Source organism: Manacus vitellinus, unplaced genomic scaffold (assembly GCF_001715985.3).
Source record: "Manacus vitellinus isolate BGI_N305 unplaced genomic scaffold, ASM171598v3 scaffold_4_pilon, whole genome shotgun sequence".
In the NCBI taxonomy this organism is placed as follows: domain Eukaryota; kingdom Metazoa; phylum Chordata; class Aves; order Passeriformes; family Pipridae; genus Manacus; species Manacus vitellinus.
This window is the reverse complement of record NW_021940604.1, coordinates 31,603,391-31,620,406: the sequence shown is the minus strand read 5'-3', so window position 1 is coordinate 31,620,406 and position 17,016 is coordinate 31,603,391. Positions and strand designations below refer to the sequence as shown.

Sequence of the window (17,016 nt, the reverse complement as noted above, 5' to 3'; positions counted from 1 at the left end):
ATTTGAATTATAAGAGTGAGGTGGTTTTAAGCTTTCCATTTTGGTCTGCCTTTCAGAGGGTTAATGCTTTTCAAGTACAATATTTAATGTTAGTCTTTATAATCCTAGGTCTGTTTTAACTGTTAAAACATGTTAGAATTGATAGAATAATAGGAATGGTGCTTGGGAGGGTTCTCTGTAGGATTTCTGTCAGGCTAAACCTGGTCCAGCCTCCAGTTTGAAGTGGGATTATTATCAACACTAGATCAGGTGATCTTGGCTGCATTTGCTGAATGCTTGAATCCTCATTCAGCCTCCTTGTTCAATGCCCCATGTGACCTAACACTGATTTGTGTCTCAGGATATTTATTCTTGAAGTTCAGAACTAAAGCAGTCTGAAAATTAACATTGTAATTTTACTATCACAATGATACTATATGAGAGAAATTTCTGTGGGAATAAAACTCACTTTGATTTTCAGTCATTTGTGCTCATAAATCAAATGTATATGAAAAAATCTGTCATGTTTTTTAAGTTGCCCTAACTGCAGTCTTCCCCAAGCTGATTATAATTTAAGAATATTGGAATGTTTGTCAGGAATAGTATTCTCAGCAATTAATCAAAGTGTGTAGGTAATGAACTGTAATGGCTGAAATTATTCTGAACAGCTGATGGCAAATCACAGATATGTAAGGATGAGGTTATTGTATCCAGATGTTGTGAAGAACTTAAAACCTCTATCAGCCCACCAAGCTATTGTATTTCCTTATTTAATATCTGTCCTAGAATTTGAGTGAAAGATAACACCTTGTTTCAGGCAAAACAAAACATGAAATGCAATGGATTTTTTTTTAATGAAAAGACTTAAGGAGAGAACTTGCAACCTGCTGTGTTCCTGGTATAGAAGGGCCCAGCAGCCTTTTTTCAAATAGTAAATGGGAAGCAGCTTTATGTTCTTGTGAATCCGATTTCTGTAATCATTTCCCTCCCATTATCTGAGTGCTCTGTACCTGATCCCATGGCAGTCACAGGGAGCAGGACTGTGTTCCTGTGAAGAAGGGTCATGACACATCGTCAAATTAAGTCTGGCTAGTATTCAATGAGTGATCTCATAACTTGCTAACAGCATTCTTGAAAACAGACTATTATTTAGAGACAAGTGTTTAGGATTAAATAATTATAATGTAGACTGACTTTTTTATTTCCTTTTTCCCCCATAGGGTTTGCAGTTTCCTTCCCTTAAGGTAGCAGCCCTCCACAGAGCCTTTGTCTACCAGCCTGTTTGGTTCCTGCTGCCCCCCACCTTTTGTTCTCATGAGGAACAGAAGTGCATCTCATATAAGAGTTCTTACCTAAACTCTACTAAACCAAAGTTGAGTAAGACTGCTGCTGGTTTAGATCCCTTTAAGCACTAATGGAAGCCAAAAGTGTCGTGACAAACTCCTCCAGAATTTTTCTCAGCTACAACTACATCTGAATGCTCTTATTTAAAAATACAGTGACAAGCCATATGCTTCAGTCCTGGGAAAGAATTAAGTTCATGTGGTTGAGGACAGTGTAAACAGCCATTTGTATGGTGCTGTAGTTCGTGATAGTTACAGAGTATCAGAATGATTTGGGTTGGAAGGGACCTTAAAGATCACCTCGTTCCAATCCCTGCCATGGGCAGGGACACCTCCCAGTAGACCAGATTGCTCGAAGCCCCACCCACCCTGGCCTTGAACACCTCCCAGGATGGGACATCCACAGCTTCTCTGGGCAACCTCTTCCAGTGCCTCACCACCCTAATATCCAATCTAAACCTACCCTCTTTCAGTTTGAAGCCATTCCTGCTTGTCCTATTACTACAGGCCCTTGTAAAAAGTCCCTTTCCCATCTCTCTTGTAGGCCTGCTTTAGGTACTGAAAGGCTGCAATTACATCACCCAAAGCCGCCTCTTCTCCAGGCTGAATGATCCCAATAGCAACTGCTATCTCTGCTACAATCTAGTGAAAGACTTCAGCACTCCCTACAGCCTGAAGCCTGGATAGCTGCATGTTTTTTTGGGAACTCTGTCTTGGTCGCTATGTCCTTTCAGTGAGCTGAGTAGATACAATACCTGAGCTCCTGGCTGCCCCTATACAGTTATCTTTTCAGCTGTTTAGTCTCAGAGTTGCCTAGCAAGTGTAATAGGCTCATTTCTTCCTAACTTCTCAAGAAGTTATTGAAGGATAAAAGCACATAGCTCTGGTGCATGTTCATTACAGTACTGGAGTCTTGTTTCATAACAAAATTCATCAGAAGTTACAATTTTCCATAGTTTTCCTGTTTATATATGCTTTTGGTTCTTGAAGATTGGAATATGCTTCACACTCTACCATTTGTTCAGCTTTCAAAGATTTGTTTGAGCATCTGAATGGCCTTGTGTTGTACTGCCACCAAGCTGGTGTGGAATGTGCAGTACATGGTTTCTCATATTTTCTTTCCCTTTCTCTTTGCTGCTTCCTCAGGGCTCCGTCAAATACCACATTGACATATGAGCAAGTGCAGGAGAGGGGAGTCCCAGGGGTTTCTACTTGCTCATCAGAACTTGCAGGGAATTTGGATCTGTTTTGTACTGAATCTCTTAATTGTGCTACATATAGAAAGGAACATCTATTGATTTGATTACTATGAGAATCTTTTTTTACTAGGGAAGAAATCATTTATCATTCTTCATGCCTTCTCAGTATTCTATCTGTTACAGACTGAACTCTGCCTTTTTGCTGCTTCACCCTATCAGTAATTAGCATCATCCTTAGAAACTACTAAAGATTTTAGTCTCCCAACCTCCCAGCCTTTTCATTTAGACATAGATCTCTTCATCTGCTTGTAGGCAGAACTTGTGTCTATCCAAGATCCACACAGACCTGCCAATACTCTTCAGCTTTTGAAAAGAGCATCATCCCAGGCTGGGCTTTGGGTTAACCTCTGAGAAATAGGTCTGAATTATTTTGTAAAATATCACCCAAAGCGAGAAGAACAAGGAGTGTAATGTACACAATCTGGGGTGGAAAGCTAGTGTCATCATTGTGGTGATGTGAGTTTGCACGCAGGCTTCTTATCCGAGCCCTTCCTGTGAAATCACAAGGCTCTCCAGCCCAAGCAGCATAACCAGATTTGAGGACATTTTGTATTTGTCTGGATCAGGTCCTGAGCAAAAAAGGTCTTATATACATGTATAAACTCATGGAGATCATTCTTTTGAAGGTAGAAAACACACGGTGCTGTACAAATGTGAAGTTTTATTGTGATTTTGAGTGTTTCTAGAAATAAAGAAAAGCAAACAAATCTCTCTGGTTCGTTGTGGGAATGGAAAGGAGCAGAGTGTTAATGATTGGATACAAAAAACATACACTGAAAGGTTAAAAGCAAAAAAAAGGTGTATGTAAATATGTTTAATGAGTACAGCTGTTGATAGCAAACACTGACTGTATATGATATATCATGTACTTATAGAATACACCTATATACACATTTATATAAGACTGAAAAGGCACTAGAGTTTCCCAAGTAAAACACCAGTAAATTAACAGTATAAATCCAAATACTGAGGTTGGGGAATCTGGTTAGGGAGTTGTGCTGCAAGGGAAACTTTGAAAAAAATCTTATGATAAGTTAGAAACCAGGTTCCCACTGAAAGTCAGGGAATTCAAAAGTCCAGCTCCCATTTGTATCTTCAAAATCTCCCTTAATATACTGATCAGATGCCAAATAACGTATGTAGTATGAGATTAATGAGTCTATAAAGGAACGTACAGTACTGTACCAAACTACATAACATTAAGCTTCTTATGAAGCTGAAGAGCTTACTATAAAATCTGGCACTCCTGTTCGTGCTATTCTTAAATTGTAGAAATAAATGGGTTCTTAAATGAGAATCTAAATACATTCCTGTGCAAGTAGTGCCCAAGAAATCTTGGAGTTACTGGTTGTGGAGGGTGCCATCAGAATGAGGAATAAGGTAGGGTGGGCAAAGCTGGTGGCCAACCTTTCATCTGCTTTTGCCAAAGTGACCTTTCCACTTTCATTTGATTGAAATGTTTATGGTTTTCAAAAAAAAAAAGTATGTTTTTAATCTATTGAAAAAACTAACAGGAGAATAATATGATATGAAGGGAGCTTGATAAAATGAAGCTATGAAAGTTTATGTATGTGAAAAAAGCAATTCTGTAGAAATGAGTAGTAAAATCTTATGAGTGGGTGTCTTCTAATGATTTTTAGCTTTTGTGATTTTACTGCTTTACCTGTGGAGTGTGGGCTATATAAGTGCAAGATGAGTGTAGGTAGTTTTTCAGGTCATGATTTTAGCAGTTGTAAGAAACGCTGAGTATGTTTGCATGACATTTATTTACATCGGAAATGAAAACAACAACCAGCAGTGTTGAAACAACTGCAATGTCTGTGTCACGTGCCTGATGGCAGTGGCAGAACAGGCAGGCCAGGGCAAATGTCATGTGAGAAGATTCACTCTCCTTTTGAAGTCACAATTGCTTTGGTCTGATGCTCAGAGCAGCTTCACCTGTAAAAGGCAACAGCATCTGCTGTGCAGGGAATAATTCTGCAATTGTGTGCAAACTGCATCTGCAGTTGAGCTGCTGTCTTATCATGGAAGCTCTTTGTTATTTAATTCCAGAGTTTTTGGCATAGTATCTCTAGTAACTCAAATATAAAGTCCTTACTACTGCTTTGTCAGCTGTTGAGCACCTTTCTATTATGCTTTTACTAAGAACAGATGAACTTGGCTTTTCCCACAAGCGAGTACAATTACTGGTAGCTTTACAGGCTGCAACAGGTTCTCAGGCTGTACAGACTGGTAATGCTCAGACTACCTCAGAGGAGAGAGGCTTTTCCTGGAGTAGTTTGGAAGGGTTTTTGTAGACACATGATTGTCTTCACTGGATCATTTTGTAGAGAAATCTGTTTCCTCTCCCAGGAAACTCAAGAGCAAAACTTCCAATGACCCAAATAAGCACATCCAAGGACAGCTCCTGTGTTTCCCAAAGGATTTGGCTAGCATTGCAGAGGTCTGGCTTTTGTTCATTCCTTATTAAATGTGCATTGCAAGTCATATTTTAAAAAGTTAGTCAAAACCGTCTGGAAATATTTCCTTGTTTTAAATACAATCAAGACAAAGCACAAATCTGAAAGTATTCCTACTTGGACCTGTCAGTACAGTACTGCTAATGCGGCATGCATTAAGCTGTGGATATTTTGTGTTTGTAATTACCATTTCTGACCTCATCCTGCAAAAATGCAAGTATTTGCATTTCTTGTATTTATTGGTATTGAACGTGGTAAGTCTGCTGAGTTGAGAGATGTATGCATGTGCTCAGGTACTCAGAGAATTAGGATTTCAGGAGCACAAAATGGAGGATGCACCATATATAAGCAACTGGCAATTATAGTCACTTGTTAAAATAGTTTACAGTGGCCTGCGAGGCACAAGAAGGAACATAGCACAACTTCAAATAAGTATAAAATTTTAGATTGTGTATCCTATATTTTGCTGACATGTGAAACTTGCACAATTATTTATGCCACAGATGAGTTGCCTCTAATAAAAAAAATTAAATCTTGAAAAAAGTCAATCTTCCTTCCAATTAAAACAATTCTCTATTTTCTTTCTGTTAGCCTATGAGACTGTACTTTCGTTTAATGTCACAATGCTCTGTGACTACAGGAGTTATGAATACCTATGAAAAAATGGACCAGTATATCAAATTAAATAGAATGTATGCACCAGGGAATATTATCCTGGAGTACTTGTCGATGGCATGGGTGTCGATCCGCATGCTGACGTATCTCTGGTTTTTCCTCCTGCCCGAGCCCCTCTCAGACCCCAGCGCCAGCTGCACCATCATCCGGTCCTGTTTGTCTCCGTTCTCAGACATGTAGTGCCCCAGCTCATTCACGTCTCCGTCGTTGTAGCTGCCGTCCATCATCATGGCCCGAGGCTGAGGTAGGCTGCACGCACAGGCAGGCTGTGGGCACAAACAGGTGCAGGGTGGGTTTGAGCTGTGTCCAGATATACACACACCCCTTTCCTCCTTACAAAAGCAGAGGAGGGGAAAGGCTGGGAAAATTCAGGCAGCTGGAACTCAAAAGGGAGAACGAGAGGGTGGAGCTGAACAGCAGCTTTCTCTGTCTCTATTTTCATGTCTGCAAAACACAGGTACAGTCAGGGAGCGAGCAGGGTTGTCTGTGGAGAAGCTCATTTTGCAGAGGTTTTTAGGGTGTAAATAAAGGTTGGACCTGTACCTTGAAGTTGAGAAAATCAGAGAAGAGGACAGAGGGAAACCACAAGAAGGAATGTATGAGGCTTGTCCCATTTGAAGGGAAGATTTTAGGCTTAAATTTTAGGTGGTTAAAATTTCATGTAATGTGGGCAAAAGGGGGAAATTGTGACCATTGTGTAAGTTTAAACTGTGCGTGGAGAAAGGTGGGAGATATCTGCCGTGTTGTCTGAAACCCAAAACACAGTATCCAACTAATTCTATTCACAGGTTTGGATCTTCAGTATAAAAGTATCTAAAGGTAAAATCCCCAAACCTATCCCATCTATACAGGCAGTGGAGGACTATATGTAAAGGGAGTTTGTGTCCTTAGACTCCAAAGAAAGAACAGAGAACTTGGGCGTGGGTTGTTTGTGGCAAATCTTTATAACCTGGAATGACTTGCTGCTGGTGTTTTTATTGCATTCTCCCCCCGACAGCTGAGAGCAGCACACTGTAGTTGAAAAGTTTTGAATATTTCCAGACTTTTGCCACACCTTTTCCCAGGGGCATGAAGCTGTTTGGAGATAAAAAACCTCACCTTGTCCCGCAGTTTCCTCTCCTTCCTCTCTTGCACCGTCGTCAGGTAATTCACAGCTGCATATTCCAACACTGAGAGGAAGACAAACACAAAACTGACCCACAGGTAAATGTCCACGGCTTTGATGTAGGAAACACGAGGCATGGAAGCATTCACCCCAGTGATGATCGTGGACATGGTCAGCACAGTGGTTATCCCTGGGAAAACACCAGCAGAGAGATCATTTTCAAACCAGACTCTTCATCACAAATACAGCTGTTGTTACAATTTCCTTTGTAACAATTTCCTTTCCTGAATTTACTTTGCAGAATTGTTTTTGTCGTTTGGGCAATAGATTTCACTGCCTGAGGACAGTCCAGGCAGCCCTAATCTCTGACAGGGGTTTTCTTGTCTTTTTGGTGAGTATAGCTCTAACTCTGGTCTCAGGGTTATGCTAGCCTGGTTGCTCACCACACCACGAGCCTCCCACCCCATGTCCAGGCAGCAGCACTTTGACCCCATGCTGGCTTCACTCCATTCCAGGCTCAGGACAATCCCTGGAGGGGTACCAGTACATGGATTTGAACTCAATGATCCTTATGGGTCCCTTCCAACTTGAGTTGTTCTGCGACTTACAAGTCTGAGTATCTCAGCTCCTAGTTCAACTCTTCCAGAGCATGGGCACAAGCAAAGCTGCTGCTTCCACCAGTTTCCCCTGTGTTTTCTATATGCTGAACTTCTCCTGGGAAGTCCTGCTTCACGGTAAGTCACAGAAGTCACCAGCCGACTCTCACACTTGGTCTGTGCCCTCACTGGAGCAAAAGTAAAGAATAATGGGGCTCCACATGGCAATGCTGCCCCACGTTACCCCATAGACGAGCACAATGGGCCCATCAGCAAGGACAGGAGCCCTGTAGTTCAGTGTTATCCTGGCTCTCAGAGAGGCTCTCTGTGGCCTTCTTACTTCAGGGGCTAATTATGTCACATTAGTGATCACTTTGGAAGTTGAAACTATGTATACAAGCAGAAATGACTGATTCTACAGGAGCATCTAGGTGCTACAAAGCTGCTAAGGTAGTGCCTGTATCTTCTGAAAGGCCATGGCTGAAAACCTTAAACTCCTTTTATTTTCTTAAAGCAATGGGTGCTGTTTCTAAATTCAGACGTGAACAATTGTCCCATTTCCATATCTGTTATACCTCTATTTATCCTCTCCATTGAAGAATATGATTTTAAGAATAAATAAAATCCTGAGGTGTGTTGCCTAGAACAAGAGGAAGCAAGCTTGAGCTGAGAATCTGCAAAAACACAAACAGCACTTTGCTAAGGGTGACGCATCCACTTAGAAGAAGATTTCTGCCTGTATCACAGTTCTGCTTCCGTGATGACTCTTCTGACATACAGCTTCATCTGTCTGAAAGATGCTGCAAAAGGGGAAGCTGAATCCCTCACATTGCAGTGCAAACTCATTTAACACATTAAATGGCACAGCTCAGCTGGCTGTGTTACCTCCACCCTCCCTCCTCTAGCAAAACTCAGTAAACTGAAATTTTGTCAGGGCTGCTGATACTGATTTTTACCTTCTCGCTCACTGAAGTCTCTGAAGGATACTGAAAACCTTGGCTTTATATGTGCCCTGTTTCTGTTTACAGCAATAAAAACGGAGTGGGATCTTTGCTCTCTGATTTGTACCATGTGCCTCTTGGACTTGTGTGAACAGGGAAATTCCCTTGGCACTTCAGGACAGATGGGGAGTTTGCACCAAGGGCAGTTCCCTGCCCGTGGGAGGACGCATACCCTATCCCTGGGAGAAATGTGTGACATAGCCGATTTCTATGCCACAAGGCAACATGGAGGCAGTGCATAGCACAGGGGATTTCATTTTGGTGGTCAAGGCTGTGGATGCAGCAATTGTCTCTTAGGTCTGCTAACTCCAAGATTGTTTTTACCTAGCGGTACTCTGGCAGGAACTGCTCGTCGATCGATCCAGAAGGACACCCAGGACAACATGACCATGAGGGTGGCAGGGAAGTAGGTTTGGAGCAAGAAGAAGAAGATGTGTCGGCGTAAAGTGAAGTTTATATAGAGGCGATTGTACCACCCTGTATGACAGAGAGAATGAAAATATCAAACTACTTTCAGACAAGGTGATGTTGCATCAGGAGAAAAGTGTCTTGTTTTTTTTTAGAAAAACACAGTTAATGACTGCAGATCATGGCAATTTACAGAAAAGACTCCTTGCTGTTCCAACTATCACAGTCAAAGCATCTCTCAGGATGATATATTCAAGAGAATATAGCCTATGCAATTGGAGAGTTTAATTAATGTTAAGGCTTGGTGTAATCTTGAAGAAGGATTGTCTTTCCAGACCACAACTGTCAAGATGGAAGTCTGTGGCAGGGACAGCCACCTTGGCATAGAAGAGTGGCAGATCTGATGAGCCACACAGGGAACTCCCAGAGGACGATCCTCCAAGACCAAGGTCAAGAAAGACAGTTTGCACCCCTTCTTCCCCCAGCCTACTCTGGCTGGCGCTCCAGTACCCACCTGTGCTGCTGTAAAAGGCAAGCTTCGTGGTGGTGTGAAACTCCTGAATCAGGAACTGAGACAGTGATATCCTCTCATCTGTTTTTAGGGAATCATTCCCATTCTTCCAGTAGAGCATAAGGTCATCTTCAGTGTAGGCATCTAGGAGAGCAGAGCAAACCTCAGTATTGTGCACTGAGACAATTACTATCACCCCCACATCCCAGAGTGTGCCCACACAGCCCTCCCAGCTACCTGAGAGCTCCTGGCTGAAAGGATCAAATACCCAAGATGCCACCCACCTGGGTGGTGAGTATGGTTGTGGCAAGGAGTGGACTAGCTCATTGTTACAGCCCTCAGGCCTGATGCCTGGTACGTTTTGTAAACCCTTCTGTTTCTCACACTCATGATGTGTGTGTTAGATAAGGCACCGCATCAGAACTTGAAAAACTATCCCTTATAAACCTTCTAAAATCAGAAACAAAAAAAGGGACACTTAGAGGAAAGAGCCTGCTTGGGGTAATGGAGTGAACAATCTATCAATGGTCTGAGGCATGCAGGAGGGAAAATTCTTGGGCAAACTTTCTGCCTATGATGCAGACATGAACATTACAGGTCTTCTATTTTAATGCGGAAATAATAGGAATGTTAATCCTTTCAGATGGGTTTAGTAGCAGCTCTTTACAGACAGGGAGAAAAAATCACATGTAAATGTATTAAAACCAAATTAAGATTATAATTTCTTATTGCAAGCTTAAGAAGAAGAAGAAAATAACTTGTAAAAAGCTAAAAGTTTAAAATGTTGTTGTACGAAATCCAGGCAATTCATGTGTGCATTATACTCGGGACAAAGAGTACAAGCTGGGTTTATCTCAAATAGGAGTAAGAAAAGTAAGAGGAAGGTGATTAATGTCTCTGCCCCGCTGTGGTTTCCGTACCACGGATGAGCAGTCGGAGCACACAAAGGGTGTAGGGCCATTTATCTCTGTGTTTGAGGGCACCTGGATAAATGGGTGCTCTTGGAGACTGCTGGCCTGCAGGCAAGCGGCCCAGGTCCTCATGGGGTGGGGTGGCAGCTTGGCTGGCACTCAGGGGTACTGGCAAGACAGTGCTTACAGCCAGTTTTTAAAAACACTGTGTTGCTGCAAACACCATCTAGTTCCAGTGAAAAATACGGCCAAGGAGTTTTCTTAGTGTTGAAGTCTGCTGACTTTGGTTAGAGCTCCCACGAATGTAGCAGCAGTTTAATTGTTGATATAATTGATTATTGGTATAATTAAATGCAGTTTGGGTGCCCATTGGGTGGCCTTGGCTCCACAGCATCTCCACTTTACTTACAGCTTTCAATCTCCAGGGAACATGTCTGTGTGTCCAGGGGAAAGCGACTAAAATCCATGTTGCACATTGCTGTTACTGTAACTCTAGGAATAACAAAAATCACTTCATTAAAAACTTGTCCTCTTATATGACTGAAAAATAGTAAAGCTGTGAGTTTGATCTTTTATTAAGCGACTATGGCCAGTACCAGTCAACTGAAAATAAATCCCTTCCATTCAGCTAAAGCCATTTCACTTTAGTTAAAGCCATTTCTTCCTCTCAGCAAACTAGTGTTAGAAAACATGACTAGAAAGTTAGGCCACTACAAATTGCTATTAGATTACAAAAATATTGGAGAAGAAAATGGAATAATATTGAAGAGGACACTTTTCCCCCTGACAATCAACAAATATATCTCTGCAGACATCTTTCCTTTCAACAGATGCTTTTTACGATAAAATAATTTCCATTTATCAAAGCCATCCTAGTGCCATGAGGGATCCAGGTAATTTTCTCCTCACATGGTGAATTTCCAGCTGCTCGGTGAGAACCCAGTGTTCACACATGGGTAGCAGCCACCAGAGGGCATAGGCAGTGCCTCGAGTTAAGGCTGGTACGCAACAGTGACCACCGAATGCTCTGCCCCATCAATCAAAAGCTCTGATCTCGCTATAGTCTGATTATCTCATTTTTAATAGCATAATTTTGTGTTTGAACTGGAAACATCCATAAATCTTGACTCGACTGGCTTGAACTCTAGGGAAGTAAATGAAAAGAAAAGGATAATTTGTAATGGGGAAAGAATAAATGAATTACAGAAGGGCTAATGGTAGACAGATGTCTGTCACATAATGATAAGAACACAATGCAATCCCTTATGTTAGTAGTCCTGCACATGTGGGTTCCCTCTGATGTTGCTTTCCTGTCAGGATTTAGACTTTGAGTGAAATTGCTTGGCGCAGATTTGTTGTTTAGGTGCCTGTGAGGTCCACACTGGTATCCAAGAAAAGAGAAAACAAAGTCTGGCAAAGAACCTTAAAAAGGCAGGCACCAAGGAAAAAATATAATCTACAGGCAAAGGCATTCAACAAAGGCAGACAGGCAGTAATGAATGACCTGTTGGCTCTTAAGGAGAGTCCAGCCTTTGTATTTCCCTATAATTCATAAGGCACTGCAACCTGCAGTTGCTGCTGAATAAAATACTGACACTGCCAATTTGCTATTGAAGACATCCATGACCATTTCGTACAGGGCAATTGTTTGAGCACAAGACTGTACATGGCAGGATCTGAGTAGTTTGGTGTTCTTCTGTTCCCATCTTCTTTAGATAATCATAAACGCTTGCAACACAGATGCTTGCTTGATGTCAGGCAGCTAAATGAAAGAGTATATGGACATGCATGCTATAGCTGAATGTTATGTCATATTATTGTCCTTTTTTATTGTACTGATGACCTGAGCAAACTTTGCAAAGGCCTAAGGAACACCTGAACCTTGTCTAATACGCTGAGTGAAGAAAAAGCTTTGATAATGAGAAGGTAGACACTGTTCAGGCTGTGAATCCAGTGAACAGTAAGATAAAAATATCAGAGAACAAAAGAATTCTTGTCAAACTGATGCCCCCTAGGGAATCAAGAATTTCTTAGCTTGACTTACTTTCCTAGAATCATAAAACACCTCAGCAGGCTGAAAAGTTGATCTCCTCACTTCGTGGCAGGCTCAGCTCTACCTCTGCCACTACTATAAATCCCTAAAGACCTCCACAGCTTTCCCAAGCAGTATATTCTGCAACTTTATCACTAGTTAAATCTATGAAGCTTGCTGAAACTGACTTTCTATCAGTCAGATTTTCCTTCTTTTTGTCCTTCAGAATATATTATCTATCATCTGACGCTTTCTTATCTATCAGGTATTTTGTTATTTCATTGTTGTGGAGGTGATGTCAACATTTTTGCATCAGAATATTGCACAGCAATTTCCTCTCTAATACGTTTTTATGGGTCATTTGGCAATACTTGTTTTCTAACTGGATGGAGCTGCAGCCAAGAAAAACAGAAGCGCAGAATTTAGGGTTTTTTGGGAGATAGACATATCATGCTGGATTTGTCTGGGATAGAGTTAATTTTTTTCACAGTATCTAGCGTGGGGATATGTTCTGGATTTTTGTTGAAAACACTTTGGTAATACAGGGATGTTTTTGTTTTAGCTGAGCAGGGCTTTTTCTGCTTCTCACCCCACACCACCAGTGAGGAGGCTGGGGGTGAACAGGGAGCTGGGAGGGGACACAGCCAGGACAGCTGACCACAAGTGACAAAAAGGACATTCCACACCATATGGCATCATGCTCAGTATATAAAGTGGGGGAAAGAAGAAGGAAGGGGTGGAAGTGTGTGGTGACGGCCTTTGTCTTCCCCAGTCACCATTACGTGTGACAGAACTCTGCTTCCCTAGGGATGGCTGAGCACCTGCCTGTCCACTGGAAGTGGTGAATGAACTCCTTGTTTTGCTTTCCCTTTGTGAGGGGATTTTGCCTTGCCTATTAAGCCACCTTTCTCTCAACCCAGAAAGATTTTCACTTCGACCATTTCAATTCCCTTCTCTATCTCACCAGGAGGGAGTGAGCCAGCAGCTACATGGAGCTTAGTTGCCAGTTGGTGTTAAATCACAAAACAGATGCTCCTCACAGAGCATCTCCAAGTATGAAAGTGTTACTTATTAAAAAGAAAAAAAATCCTGTTTGAATAATGTTCAGACTTACATCAGCTGATTAACCAGCTGGAAAATAGGGGAGCAAGCCTGGCCTGGGATCACCCCTCAAACTAGAGGACAAAACAACGTTTACAAAAAATATCCCCTTCAAGGGGCTTTCAGGCATTTCACATAAAAAGTGAGAAAAAAGCAGGAAGATCCCAAGTCAAGTGTTTGGGTTGCTCTAGCCATATATGCAAGTTACCAGGAACTACATACACTTGCTCTGAAGCTTCTCACTTCACGTCCTGGAGGATGTTCCTTCTGTTTTGTTGCATATCATAAAGCTAAAATTGTGCTCGGTATAATTTATATTCTTCTTAATTGCATATTTTGCTAGTCACAGAGGCTTGTTATATAATTAAGTGGATAGCAGTGGATAGCTGCCCTGGACTTCTCTTTGTTACCAGACATTGCCCTTTTACTTAGATTGTGCCCTGCCTCTTCATTGGAACCCCCTGATCCCTGTTGAGCTGCCCCAAGAAACTGCCACATTTGACTGCAGCTTCCCAACAGGAACAGGGGCTAACCATGCATACAAGGCAAAGGGACAATGGTCGAATCAGCAACATTGGCATAGAAATTAGCACAGAAGACCTCCTGCAATAGGCACTTAAATGAACTCGGACAGAGACTCAGATGTCTGTGAGTAGTCAGCACATTCATTTTTTTATGCTTTTTTTGTATGAAGTCATGCAAAAACACAATACAGGAATCAATTAAACCACTTTTTCACTCCACTAATGGCTTGCATTGACCAAATGCAGCTTTACCTGAGGCTATAAAGTACCTTCCCATCTGGCTGGACCCGCAGCATGACATTGTCTGTGGTGGTGTCGTGGATGAAGGAACGCTTGGAGTGAACAAAGAACATGTCAGGAACCCAGATCTTCTTCACCAGTCTGCCGTCAAAGGTCATGCTTTGGTTGTTGGTGCTGGGGAAGGACAGTCTCTCATCTTTCCAGTAGTGCCTCAGATAAAGTGTCATGGTGAAGTCCTGCAACAAAGAGGCTTGTGTCACAACTTATACCTTATCAGCACAGTAGTGATTGCTTCTCTCTGGGACAAACAGCAAACTGGAAAGCACCGTTCTTGAAGGCACATCCCCTCCCCAACTGCAAGGGACATGACTGACTGCAGGTTGTTTATTCCTCAGGTCAGACAGACTTATGGGGTTCAGAAATCAGAGGCCATCCAGGTGGCAAATCCACCTCTGAATTGCAAATGTTGCATTTTAGTGTCTGTGAGCTGCTCCAGGGGCAAAAATGAAGACATGTCAAGGCAGCAGTGGATGTGGAGTGCTGCTGACCGCCTAATCCCCAACCATGAGATGCTGTGTTCCTGGAACAGGCAAGAAGCATTTGCTGCCTGCACTGCCATCTCTGCTGCTCCAGCAACTGCCTTACCACAGGCAGCTGGAAGAATGTGTTGCAGTGGGACCTCTTCCTCCAGCCTTGACTCTAAAATATTTTTTACTTGATATTTGACCAAAATGTTTTGGGTTCTTCTTGCTCTTTCTCCCCACGTATTGTACTCTTAGATCTGAGGCATGCTCCTTGTCTTTGAGCTCTATTGTATTTGGAGTTAGGCCCCAGACATACGTACACTTGGGTTTGCCTTTTCCCTTGTTTCAAAGGAAGCTGTCACATATCTGAAGATAAGATCACACAGTTGTTTATAAATATGGTCTCTTTGAGTGTAGTGTAACATGTTGCCCATAAAGTGGGGGAAATGTCTAAGTCTGAGCAGTCTGCCCTAGAGTCTGGAGCCTAGGAGGTCAGATGGATTTGGGGTGGAGTTTTTTGACATTTGATTTTTTTTTTCACAGCACTTTCCAAACATTTTGAACTACGGGGAGTTCTGCTGTCTTTTTTTCAATAGAAGTGATTTTTTTCTTGCAGCCTATGCTATTATTATTACACTAGAGGCTAATATAAATCTTGGAAATGCTTTACATTATATCCAACTGAAGCTCCCAAAGCCACTGATCATGTAATTTCTTCTTTTTCATTGGATTCATTCTCTAGCATTTGGCAACAACTTTTCCCTGTTCAATTTAAAGATGTTTGGTCTGGGAAAGACTTAAATTTAAAGACGTTTGATCTGGGAAACCTTTTTTCTTGTCTCCTGTGTGTTAATGTGTCCTTTAAACAACAATAAATTGACAGATATTTGTTCTTTAGTGAGAAGCTAATGCCTCACTTTTTTGCATAAATTTGTAATTATGGTTGCTGTGGAAAAATCTGGTATTGTCAGCCTTCATTAGGAATTATTTATTAATACTAGTTTTAGGCTATTAAACTGGGAACCACAATATTTTATATCACATCATCTGAAAATCCCTCAAGCAACAACTGTATATCTCCCTTCTTCTTTTGATCCAGTTCTCAGCAACATTATTAACTCTTCCTGTTAAGCTTGCAAATGAATTTCCAAAGCTGAGTGACACTGTTTTTTCCTTCTTGTCGTCTTTCATGCAGATAATACAGCTGTCCCACACAACATGCAAAAGCTCTGTAATTTCAAGAACATTAGCCTATAATAATATATAGGCTATCTATAATAATAGATATTTATATAATTTTAAATTAGTTAGAGAAAAAAATCTGATTTGTGACATCCAAATGAAATTTTATAACAGCCTCTATTATTTTATCACTTTCTTGTAGTCAGAAAGTAACAGAAAAAAAAGAAAAATTGATGTAACTAACTTCTCAAGCTTAAACTTAGTGCAGAATAGATAACTGTCCCTGATGTCTCTTCATTTAAAAAGCAAGCAATGATCTTGCAAAGATCAAGCCTGAATCTGCCTCCTGGAGGCTGTGGAGTGTTTGTCCTTGAAGGTATTCAAACCCCATGGAGACAAACCCAGGAAGCCTGCTGTAGCTGGCCCTGCTCTCAGCACAGATTTGGTCTACAGAGGTCCCATCTGTGACTCTTACCATGTCCACCTCAGAAATGCTGTCCAGACTTTCAACTTGGACATCCACCCCAACAGGAATTGCAGGGCCTGAGGGGAAAAAAATTCAAAGTTGACAAAGTACACACTTAGTGAGACAAAGTAATCCCCTGGCTTTAGTATCTCAGAGATAGAAATAGATGCTTGGTCTGAAATACAAACAACAGTAAATGAATTGAAATTAAAAACCATTTGAATTAATTAAAAAAGCCCCTAATAACAATTAAAGTTGGTAATGAGACTGACCTATTAATGAGTTTTTCTTTTTATTGTGTCATCCTACATGTGTCCCTTCAAAATTTAAGAGCAATTTTAATTGCTTTTAGCTCTAGTGCTTGGGTCCAGAACTAGCGAGACAGATGCCTGGTGGAGCATTTATTCTGAGGGAAAGCAGTGGCAGCACGACTAAGGAAATGTGTGACAGTTACTCCAATTTTTTCCCTCACTTCTGCCCCCCTTGTAGGCTAATATATCCATGAGAGCTACTCTGTGTATTTGACTCAGTGCCCAGCTGTGGAAAAGACAGGGTGACAGGAGGGGATGCATTGCAGGACACAGGCATGTGCCACTGAGCCTGGGGTTCCCAAGGGGAAGGATCCAACTGTGACCCCCTGTAACAGGGATTTTGATCTTTTTTCCCTCCTCAAGGCTTTGACTAGTCCCTCCTATACCTC

The 17,016-nt window shown here is 41.6% G+C and overlaps 1 protein-coding gene across 1 annotated transcript in view; it reads right to left on the bottom strand.

The window, feature by feature from the left end:
- Window positions 1–3,222: 3,222 nt before the first annotated feature.
- LOC103763213 (gamma-aminobutyric acid receptor subunit rho-1) overlaps window positions 3,223–17,016 on the bottom strand; it is a 28,561-nt gene continuing 14,767 nt past the window's right edge. The window contains exons 4-10 of the mRNA XM_008929949.2: window positions 16,326–16,393; window positions 14,157–14,380; window positions 10,657–10,739; window positions 9,340–9,480; window positions 8,742–8,894; window positions 6,814–7,010; window positions 3,223–5,981 (exon numbers count right to left, since the gene is read on the bottom strand). Of these exons, the coding sequence (XP_008928197.1) occupies window positions 5,694–5,981; window positions 6,814–7,010; window positions 8,742–8,894; window positions 9,340–9,480; window positions 10,657–10,739; window positions 14,157–14,380; window positions 16,326–16,393 (1,154 nt within the window). The 3' untranslated portion in view covers window positions 3,223–5,693. The remainder of the gene's footprint in view (window positions 5,982–6,813; window positions 7,011–8,741; window positions 8,895–9,339; window positions 9,481–10,656; window positions 10,740–14,156; window positions 14,381–16,325; window positions 16,394–17,016) is intronic.